The sequence below is a fragment of the Poecilia latipinna genome, unplaced genomic scaffold (genome assembly GCF_001443285.1).
Source record: "Poecilia latipinna isolate Pla-1442-1.1 unplaced genomic scaffold, P_latipinna-1.0 Scaffold4, whole genome shotgun sequence".
NCBI lineage: Eukaryota > Metazoa > Chordata > Actinopteri > Cyprinodontiformes > Poeciliidae > Poecilia > Poecilia latipinna.
The window spans coordinates 995,504-1,007,143 of NW_015112620.1; the positions used below are offsets into that span (position 1 = coordinate 995,504).

The window sequence follows — 11,640 nt, forward strand, 5'->3', positions numbered from 1 at the left end:
TTACTTGATTTATCGTTTATCACAACAGGCCTATGTCTTGCGTTTTCTCTCCATTTTGGTTCCACCTGTTTTTGTTCAACTTGCTCTGAGGAAGTCGGTGACTAAGACCAAAAGCTGAATGGCATAAAAAAAGATCACCATAAACACATTTTAGGAAGAAACTGTCATGAAAATACACGAAAACAGCTGGTAAACAGAGTCATATACTAAAGCAGTAGCAGGTGACGCAAACCACATCCCTCTCTTGTATGGAAATGGTCACTGAAAGGAAGACTCAAGAGTTAGCCATTTTCAGCATAGGTGAGAGATTTAAATATGAAGTCACATGTCAGGCTGCTGCTTTTAACTCTGGATTTTAAAAGGCTGCTTTCATTTTCACACCAAGATGTTATTTTTTTATTCTTCTTTACGGTGGGATCTCCATTTTCTCGACAATACGAAGACTCATATGTACAGCTGGCTACGCTAAGAATGTTAAAGGTTAAAACAGGATGTTTAGTAAGTCAACTTTAAACTAGTAAAACCTTGCATTTGCTCCTGACAGATTAAAAACCATACTTATTTGAGCTACATAGAAAACTATGCACATTGGGAACATAGGCCGTTAGAATATTAATTGTAGAGGATTGCATCACATCGATTCTGGTTAAAAACTTTGTGACTGGCTCATTTTTTAACAAGACATATTTTTAAAGGCATATTTGTTTTAGCTTGACACGATGAGTTTCATCAGGAAAAAGGAGGAACAGATTTTAATATGGAAAAGTTTTTCAGCCGACACAGCAGTGTTTCTCTTGTAGTTTTTTTTTTGTTTTTTTTTTTGTTTTTTTTTAATAATACGTTTTATAATAGAGCCTTCCCTTAATTTATTTTGGCTGCTATAAATAACTGCAGTCGTGCCTAACGGTCTTACATAACGATTAGAGCTCTGGCAGTGTTTGAAGACCTTGAATTTGAGACTTTAAAAAGGAATAGGAATATTCAGAGATTTTTGTGTTATTTTGGCATAAAATATCAGCTGCCAGGCTTTCTAAGATACTTACAAGATATTCATATTTCTTTAACAGTACCTCTCAGCTCTGCCCACCGTAGCTTTCCACTAAAAACATAACTACCTAATTTCTATCGCTGAAGGATTCATTTCAGCTCTCTCTCTCTGCCTATTAATGAGTTGTTTCTCCCTTCACACACACACACACAGCTCCCTCAACTCTCCAGGCTCTTCCTTTCAGGAGCCTTTGATCGCATCATTCTCACACTCCTGTTGACAGTTTAGCACCTCAGTGTTGTGGAAATCTCCGCTGGCCGGCACTGTTTTCTTCCTCCCTGCCCTGCCTCCCCCTGACCAGTTCACACCTCCAAGCCCCAGGAGAAAGCCCTGACTGACGTCTCAACATCCCAGAAAGAAATTGCTCAACACAAAGCAGAAAAAACTTTATGAGTAGCCTTGAAACATCATCTAGAAAGAAATGATTCAAAGCCTCATCATTTTCCAATGAAATAAAATCCATCTAATTGACTTCCCAGGCATACACAGCATCTACTTAGCTGTACTGGGGAGGAAAAAAACAAAACAAAACAAAACAAAAAAAAAAACGACTTGGACTGCGGCAAATAAAAGCGCATGAGTGAAGACCTAAGACAGATAAAGAGCCGATAAAGCAGCCAGAGGTTGCTGAGCATCGCAGAGAGCAAGGGATGATGGGATTACGAGCAGAGGCTGAGAGGATGAGTGGATGAACACAGGATGATCTAAGGATTAACCACGCAAACTGAGCAGCCTAATAACACAATCAGCCAACTAATACAAACAGATTGTATACTTACACACAGACATCCGCACAAAAAACATGTGATACGGCTGGTTTTTCTTTTAGGAATTAGAATTTTTTTTATCCTATATTTGTGGGCAGAACAACAAGAATCTCCGTGTGTTTAGAGGCCTAAAGATGAAAGAAGTGTGTCCTGTGAGCCTAAAAGATGATTACTATCATCGAGGACAGAGAGGAAAGTAGGTGGAGGATAGGAATAGATGAGTGATGGTTGTGGAGGCACATCTTCCTCTACACAACCATTAAAGTGAAATCTACACCCCCACCTTGTGGCTTACAGAACAACACCGAGCCATGTTAGTGCTGTACGCAGGCTGCAGGAATGTGGCTTATTATGCAACTAACATAATACCAACACTTTCACAGGTGCTCTTACCTGACTGTGAGATGGGTATCCATGGTAGCCGAGGGTCAAAGGATCGTTGTTCTGAAAGAGAGGAGCGGATTTTTTTTTGTTGTAAACATGGCCTGTAATTTCAAAGGCAAACAGACACTTTGTATTTTCATCACTCGGGAAAGCAGTTTCATCTCTTGTCGTGTCTCTCTATCTGACTTTACAGTTAGAAGGCATTTGTGTGACCCCCCCCCCCAATCAAATTAACTCCACTGGTGACACACTCCTGCAATCTCCTCAGTCAGCCTCCTCTCCAGTTTTCCACCCGGCGGATCCTTTTGTCTGCTTGTAAAGACGTGATAACGGGGGCGAGGGAGCTCATGCGAGCGGCGGATAAAAGGCAGGAAAAGAAAGAACGAGTGTTGGTGCGGCTCTTAAAATCATAAATAGGTCAGGAGTGTCGGCGAGCGTGAAGCCCACTGGTGTGGAATGCCATCATAACCTCTTATGCAACCTCTAACAAGTTCCTTTAAATGTTCTGGCTGCACGGAGCAAAACTTGCTACATCAAACGTCTGGAGGAAGAAGCAGAGAAAGTCATTCCGGGCCAATTCATCCCTTTGCCAACTCGCACCCCCCATTTCGTACCTACATGTTGCAATTTCGTCCAACTCTACTTCCATTTTGGATGTCTAAATTACGTTTACTCAAATGGATAGTTCAGGATTTTCGTAAGGTCAGTTTAAAAGGTTGTAAGCCGTTAATCCCTTATTGGCAGAAGATGATGACTCTCTTGACATCGTACCATTCCAAACTTGCTGGGCCAGGAGGCTAGCGCTAACAGTTGGTCCATAAGGAGCCAAGACAAAGTGGACTTTTACCATCACAAAACATCTCAATTTCAGCAACATATGATAATGCTAATGTATGGACCTTCAAACTGACGTGATGTTTTCATTAGGCAAGTATTTACCCAGCAAATAGATGTAGGAGGCTGTGTGCCAATAATGTGAAACACATATCCCTGGTCAGTCATTGCAGATGGCCACTCACACTTGTGAAGTTTACATGGATATAAGTAAATATCTTATTGGAATAAAAATGCATCGTGTAAATACCCCATTCAAAATATTCTGATCGGATTCACCTCGATCAGAATGAAATTGTAATCCGAATGAGAGGATCACAAGAGCGATTGTTTATGCTGATGGATCATTTTGAATGGAATGTATTTAAGCACTTCTTCTTATTAACTTGTCTGTCTAACTGACTTGAGATAGGTGCCCTATGTTAATGTGATGTATGTCCGTCTTCGGTGGAAGGCAAGACTCGGTATCAAGGGAAGCAAAATTGTTTTAAAACTGGCTTGTTATGGTCCAGACTTTGATGGATATTTATTTTCTTCTGCTCTCTAATACTGTAATGCAGGAAGACCAAAAACATATGTAGCGTAGCCTGTAGCTTAATTAGAGGGTGCAGTAATGTCTCAACCAGTATTAAAATCTGGGATCCATTATGGGTGCTCATAATGGACAATCTACTGCGTTTGTTTTTATGGAAGTGCAACTTTTTCTGTGTATTTTTAGGAACATTTTACAACTCTGCATATGCCCGTGCTTCTATTCAAAATAAATACTGGTGCATGTAAACCACATCATGATTGGATTTAATTAACTCTGTGCCCATATAAATGATACATTTGGATTATTTAATCCAAATACAAGGAATTTTGTGCATGTAAACAAAACTCCTGAGCCAAAACTCCTGAGCTGGAGTTACTTCCTGAGTTATCTTGTCCACCTTCGCTGCATGCATGCTCAGTGGGATTTCTGCAAAGTTAACAACTTAATGCAATCAATTGTTCGCTGTCACTCAGGAGGAGTGTTGGCTGCACGTCTGCAGTTTGCTAGGTTTCCTTAGATTGAAAATGTAACTTGAGTGCACTGCTTGATAACGGAGATAAACTGTAACGTGTAATCAACTTGGAATCTGTTCAAATGATTGGATTCAAGTGAGTTCTTTTGGTGAAGCCCCTTGAGACAACTTTTGTTGTAGATCGGTGATGTATTAATAAACAGGGAACAAAGTTGTTCCTGTCAGAGTGAATTCCTGATGTAAAGGAGAAGCATTGTAATGCGCAAAAATATAAGAACCTTTTAAGTGAATTCCATCAAATCATCAAACTCAATTTACCGTGTAATCGCCAACTTTTCTGTAAATATGTATCGAATGCAAATGTGACGGCAGTTTTGTTGTTCATAAAATAGTATTAATAGTACATTTCTAGGACTGAAATTGTTTCAAGGCAGCAGAAGTCCATTAGTTTCAACCTTTACTAGACCGGCCACACGCTTCATCCTCTAGGACCAACTAACCTGGAATTTCTCTTAGTGAAGATGCCAAGACAGCGATCTACTGCAGGTTAGGCATGGGCCAGTTAATGATATCAACGTTTAACATTTATTATTTTTCTAGGTGTGGTTTTAAAACAAGTAAAGTTTTCCACATTACTGCTGAAAAAGCATCATGAGATGCCAAAGAAAGACTAAAAATGACTACTGCACATATCTTTATAAGAAAGAAAATATAACAATCTGAAAAGCTACCAGTAAAACAAAAAAGACAGAATTTTATTGTGGAAACTGTAACAGTACCATCCATCACTCCTAATAATCCAATAATGCTGTTTTAAAACTATATTTGGCTAGCCATGATTGCTATGCATGTTAAGCAGCTGCCAGCATTGCTTAAATCAGTTTCTTATATTTTTCATATAAAGACCAGGATGCCAAAATAGTACAATAAGCAAATGTACAAGAAAATTACACCTGAATAAAGAGGGTATTTATTCTATTTTTAAGACTATCAAAAATAATTATCATAGCATTATCATAAACTCAGTTACCAATGTGTTACATTATATTAGCGGCAATGGGAATGGGAATAGGTTTGTTTAAAATTTTGTGTTTAGTATCATCATGTTGCTCCAGGTTGCCCTCTGTGCAAAGAGTCTACTTATGGCATCTGCTCTGAATTGGTACTACAATAATAAACTGAATTGAAACTATAGCATGAGAATCTCATAAGACTCCATGCTTCTTAATATATCTTGGGACCAACTTTATGCAGACTCATAATGTTGTTGTTCCAGCTATTATGTAAATGTATTTCATTAAAAAGAAGACTTTTCACAGCAATTACAGCACACTCGGAAAACAGATTCTCCTGTCCCTGACTTCATATCAGCAGATTACAAAACATCTCCGCTCCTCCCTCTTCTCTCAGTCCTTCCTCCTCTGATCTTCCTTTCATGTGGAACCAATGTCCCCTCGTCTGCTCTGTCCCCCAGGGTGGAGGAGGGGAGGGGGGGAGGGCACTTTGCTCTGCGCACATCACAGCTTGAGTTGCCTGATTAATACTGGAGCCATCTCACTCTGGACCCCATGAGGCCATTTCACTAAAACTGAGCACAATGTATCCAAATGTAAGAGGCAGAAGCGAGGAAGAGGAGGGAGAGGAGGAAGAGGGAGCAGGAAGCGCCTTCGTGATTGAAAAATACAGCTTGTGCGAGTCTATCTCGGAGCCAAAAATGTACTTAGTGATCTGGCTTTGGGAGGTAGAAGCTCTAAATAATGAATCACCTCTTAGAGGCTTGAATAACATGAATAAAGTATAAACCGTCTTTTGCAACGAGGGCAAACTCCGAATGCAACACACTGCAGGTATGGAGGAGCAAAACAACACCCGGAGAGGAGACGAAAAGGAAAAAAAAAAGAAAAGATTTATGGAGCTGCACGCTGCGTGGAAGTAGAGGGGGGTGCTGGGTGAAAACACACATCTGGAAACATCTGGAACTCATATGTGCAAAACACTGAATATGGAGCCGGCGATATAACGGAAAATGGACAGGGGGAAAAAAAAGATGGAAGGAGCAAAGACAATGACTCATACATGAGCGGAGTCATGTGCTTAATTTCCTTAAGGACCCAGGAGAGCTGAGATGAAGGAGGGAGGGAGGAGGTGGGGTGTGTGGAAGAAGCACAACATGAGTGAGTCTCACTCTCACGCTCCACGCCACACTTACTTACACTGTATATGAGAAACAAAACAACTGTGTATGTCATGCAGTCATGCTTGATTATTTGAATTCTGCTGGCCACAAAACGAAGCACGGACGGTTCCTGCCTGGGAGGTGGTGACTGGGTTATTTTTGCACCAATTAGAGTTTTGTAGCCAATTCCTGGTTTTATAAAGCTTTTTAAAGTTAGCCAATTTCAATTTTTTTTTCTTTTGGCAAGAACTATAAAAACAGCATTACATTTTTCCAAGCCTCTTAATTATTCGTATCAGCAGCAGAGGCTATGTCACACACACAAAAAAAACAATGATTGCGCAATGACGTCTTAAGCTGTCTTTAGCCTCTGGCACTAGTGACTAGCACAGTTGACGAGGCTAGCCTTTTGAAAATAGCAGTCTGTGCATTCCTCGAGGATGTAGAGTCCAACCTTAAATCAGATTTTCAAAATGCTGCCAACATTTCCAAATCAAGCATATTCCAATAATGACGGACTAAAAACACAACAGACTAAAATATTTCTAAACTTTGCTCTCCTTCATTAAGTTTCCTGCTGAAAGTCTTGCTCTCTCTCGCTCTCCATCAGCCTAAATTCACCACAGACAGCTTATAGTCTTTCTTAAAATAGCTTATTTTATCTCTGCTTTTTATGACTTATTTTCAAAACACTTCACCTATATTGGAAATATCTAACTGTCGGTATTTTCTCACCCCAATCAAACCAAGCCCAGAGACTTGGTTTGACTGGGGACCAAAAGTGCAGCATTTGTTACATTTTCAGCTGGTGCAGTTCCCTTTCACACTGCATTGTGTCAAACAAGTCAAATTAGTTGAAAAACGAGCCCACCCTCTCACCTGTAGTAGTGCTGCACTGAAGGCAACGGCACGAAAACCTCAGAAGACATGAGTGCAAACTCCTTCTTTGCAAAATGGAAGCAAAAATGGAGTTAGCGTCAGGTTTTAGAAACTGTTGGTTTTCTCTTTGGTCTTTTAAGCCTTTCGCATTTGTTTAGGTTGTATTTACCCAGAATTCCCTGCGCTATAGTCCGCTTCCTACATACGGAGCAGTCTCTAGTCCACATACGCATTCAAACTGTGTTAGAGTTCGCTTCAGTTGGAATGAGACCTACGTTTTTAGGTGGACCCGCACTGGCTGTTTTGGTCTGAATCAGAGTTTGATTGCAAATTTACACCTCCACACACAAGCTGGACTTTCTAGGCAAATGAATTAGAGTTTGATTAAATCAGACTAAACAGGGGTGGTGTGAATGCACCCTATGATGATTCACTGATAGGAAAAGTATCAGATTTGGGAGTTTTTGACCAGCAGGTTATCAGCCAGTCTTGAGAAAAAGCAGAAGATCATCCTATGCCTGACATCAAGCATTTTCATGGTGCATCTCCAGTTTCTAGGAGGGCATACACAGTGAACCTGTGACTGTGCAATCAGGAGAAAATAAGAAAATGACCTGAAGACAACAGATTGTAAAGAGGAGAGGGGGGAGGAGGATACATGGCTGTACAATCTATTGAACACTTCAACCTCAGTGCTCCAGCAACCACTGCAGGTCACGGCAGGTGCTTGATGGTAAATCTGGTCACAGGACCCATGTCTATTATGATTCTGCCCTGGGTCGGCTGCTTTTCTGAGGAGGAACCACATTTTTATTACCTGAGAGTTAGCCTTGCTTGTTGCAATGCAGGAGACCACATACACTCAGGAGGATGTGAATCCACTGTTTCCACAGCACGTATGTGCTAACCCTCCAGGCAGCCAGCCCAGCGATCTGAAGTTTGTTTTCCCTTAATACACCTCACATTCCTTCGACTTTTCACAGTAAAACTACACGTGCTTCCTCAAGGGGATGTTGGCTGAAGTCAAAGTGGATCTTGGAAGCCAGCTTGACACTTCGGGAATCAAGATAATCACAGCAGCATCAGCTGCTAAATCACGTGCTACAACAGCGAACACCACGGTTCACTGCACTGATCTTAAACAGAGAAAGAAAATACAGAGTTTCTTTCCCCCCCACAATAAATTACTTCTGATCTGATAAAACAGAATCAACATTTGCTTGTTGTCGTTTACTGCTCATGATAATTGCACATAATTATTTGCTCTACCTCACTGCAACATCATTTAAGTGAAAGTAGAGACTGAAATGTGGCTTCTGGGAATAACGTCAGTGCCTGTATGTGGAAAATACTGCGGCCAGTGCTCTGCTCTGACACTTTAGTGGGATTTTGATAAATGTGCTGATAAAATTGTTAAAAAAAAAAAAAAAGCGTTGGATTGGGTATCACACTGGCTTTAACCTGTCAGCCCCCTGGTGTGCAACTTCAATAATGTCTAATTGCTGACTGGAGCAGATATCTTAGCACAACAGTTTTCTTTCCGTTTCTTTGTGTATTATGTTTCAGCTAACTTCCAGAAAGTACAGCAGATACATCCAGGATCATGTAGTGTTGATATCAGCTTCAAGAAAAGTCTGTATTACAGATATGTTTCTCTTCCATCAGGCTCAAATTTCCGTAGAAAAACAGATTTCTGTTGGCAGTCTTTCTCATAAACAACAAACAGTTTTCAAAGTTTCAGACTTGGCATGGAGCAGATCAGGTAAACATTATATTGTCAAAAGTATTTACTAATCTACCCTCAAACACATATGAACTTGAGTGACATCCCATTCTTAATCCATAGGGTTAAATATGACGTCGACTCAGCCTTTGTACTGATAACATTTTCAATATGGTTGGAAAATTATTAATAATTATGGTGTGAAAACTAAAAGAGAAAGACAACAGTCTTCTTGAGGTAACACTTTTTTGAAAACTACAGTGAGCAAGTTACAAGCCATCAGTCTGTCAAGCAGCTAACTGAACAACCTGACAAAAACATAGTTTTACTACATGCACAGCAACAGATATTGGAGGTTTATCTTGTATTTTTAAATCCAAGTATCAATATGATAAATAATATAACTATAATAAAAATGTTATATTACTGACTTCTTTAAATAAAAAGAACATCAATTTATATGTTTCTGGATTATTAATTTAAAATGCCAGTGCTAACATCATATTTTTAATCAAAGTTATATTATGAGAATCTCATATTTATTCACGCCTAGCACAGACCCTCAGCCCCAACATTGGCAGCTAGAGTGGAGCAATATCATGTGAATTAAGGTAGAGACTGCATTGCAGATGGAAAATTATTGACTATGATGAAGCAAGAAGGTTATCAGACCAAAGGAGAGAGAGAAAAGTGAGAATGGCTTCTAAGGCCCCGACAAGATCTTGTCTCTGGAGACAACAAAAGCTGTGATACTTCTCATAAAACTGAACTCTGTCTTGCAAATTGTTATCTAGTTGGTATGTGACTGTTAAAACAAGTGGAAGCTATTATTAGGAGCCCCATATAAGAAGGTGAGCACTTTGTGGCTCCTTTTTAAAAAAAAAAAAAAAAAAAAAAAATGGAGGCAGTTTCTTGACTCTTCCATGTTGTTCGTGGTTAAATGTGAATAAAACATGACGGCCGTACTCTGCAGTTGGGTAACAAACTTAGCACCAGATTCATACCTTCTATGTTGTTGCAGATGGAAACGTTCTTGAAAACAACCATTTTTACAGGCAAGTTGAAATCAAAATAGAAAACCTTGGAAAAAATGACTAAATAAGGCAAATGTTTTCAAAGGAAGTGTGATATATATATATAGAGACAAGAAAAATCTGTCGAAAAAAGGAAACTGTATGCAACCTACAATCATTTAACTGCTTTTATTCAAGAATGACATTTTGTCTTGTTAAACTGTTGCATGCATGGTTTAATGTTAAATCCTGTGGTGGCATTATGACCCCGAGACAATTTTTTTATTACTGAAAGCAGATTTTGAAAGAATGTGATAAAATCTTGCTTTGTGAGCTAGGTGTATTATTACACCCACCCCTGATTTGACCTAAAATAAACAAAATGCATTAATGCAAATTGGCAAAAAAAAAGTGGACGTATTTAAGTATGGAAATTAAATGAACCAGAAAAGAGACATTTCAGATTATTAAGTAGCTATGTGATTGACTTGTCATCACTACTATCAACCAGCTGGCTGTTTCAGGTTAACATAATCTTTTCAAATAATTACAGATTAGTTCATGTTTTTTTATTTTTTTATTTTAGCTCTTACTCTATATGATATACTGGGATTATCTCCAAATGTGGGCGAAAAAGGCTCAAGAACAACAGAACCTTAATTCATAGAAAAAAAGCTATGGCTGCTTTCCTATTTCCAAATAAGCAGGTCTTATTATACTGCTATGCACCAGAAACACAGCAGGAGCAACACATCACTCAGCCGCAGTTCATATGGGATGATAACTACACTTTAAGCACATCGTCTCCTCAGCAGAGCCGCATCCCAAAACACTGCTGCTACCTCAGAAATGCAAATCACTCCAAAGGTTTTCCCCAGAAATTTATAGCAGCCCTGAAAAATAAAAAAAGGGTTTTCAATCTGGTGGATGAGGACATTTTTCTTACTGATGTTTTCGTGTCGTTTCAGTGCTGTGGCCAAGATAAAAGCATGGAGGGCTGAACCACATACATTACTGTTCTGGTCCACTCATTTGTCCTCTGGGCTGCCACTCCAGGCAAGTCCTTATTAGGATCGAGAGAGCCCCGATTCCTACACAGAGCGACAGCATAACACCAAGCACTCCACGGCAGGCCAGACGGATATCGAAGCCGACAACCTCCTCTCAACATTCCCAATGATCTGACTTGAGCTGAAGATGAGAGGTGTTATAAATCCCCTGCCACCCTCAAAATAAAAACAGGACTTCCCCCAGCGCAGCGCATGAATATAAAGTAGACTGATTATATGTTCTGAAGTCAGCAGCAGTGAGCCAGACACCGATGTAAAATCCAAATCCTTGGTTTTAAAGTACGGCTCAAACTCCTGTTAGACCCACAGCCGTTAATTTGGCCGCATTAGCTGAACATTCAGTTACCTCCTTCATGCTGCACTGATTTAGCAATGCTTTGTTGCTTAGCTAAAACTCTGCAGATATGATTTGACAGAGCATTTCCACCCCTGCACATCGATGACATCACACCAAGGGGAAAAAAAAAAAAAAAAAAAAAAAAAAGCAGCAACAATGACAGAGTGGGTAAAAATCTCATTGTTGAACAGTGGTGGCATTAACATAATACTCACTCCTTCAACCACACCCAAATGTGCTGTCTTCACATTCAGGTCAAAGTTCAAATCTTGCCACTAAAAAAAAGAAAGAAATTGCCATAATGTCAGCAATAAAGGTTTTTCTTTTTTTTTTTTTTTTTTTTTTTTTTTTAAAAAAAGGAGGGAAAGGTTTAAGTAAGGGGGACTTTTTTGTTTTTGCGCG

The 11,640-nt window shown here is 39.6% G+C and overlaps 1 protein-coding gene across 3 annotated transcripts in view; it reads right to left on the reverse strand.

Moving 5' to 3' along the window:
- The window catches only part of rbfox2 (RNA binding fox-1 homolog 2), a 57,378-nt gene that overhangs the window by 38,889 nt on the left and 6,849 nt on the right, over positions 1 to 11,640 (reverse strand). For all 3 annotated transcript variants that reach the window (XM_015058735.1, XM_015058659.1, XM_015058812.1), the window contains exon 2: positions 2,209 to 2,259. In XM_015058735.1, coding sequence (XP_014914221.1) covers positions 2,209 to 2,259 — 51 coding nt within the window. The remainder of the gene's footprint in view (positions 1 to 2,208; positions 2,260 to 11,640) is intronic.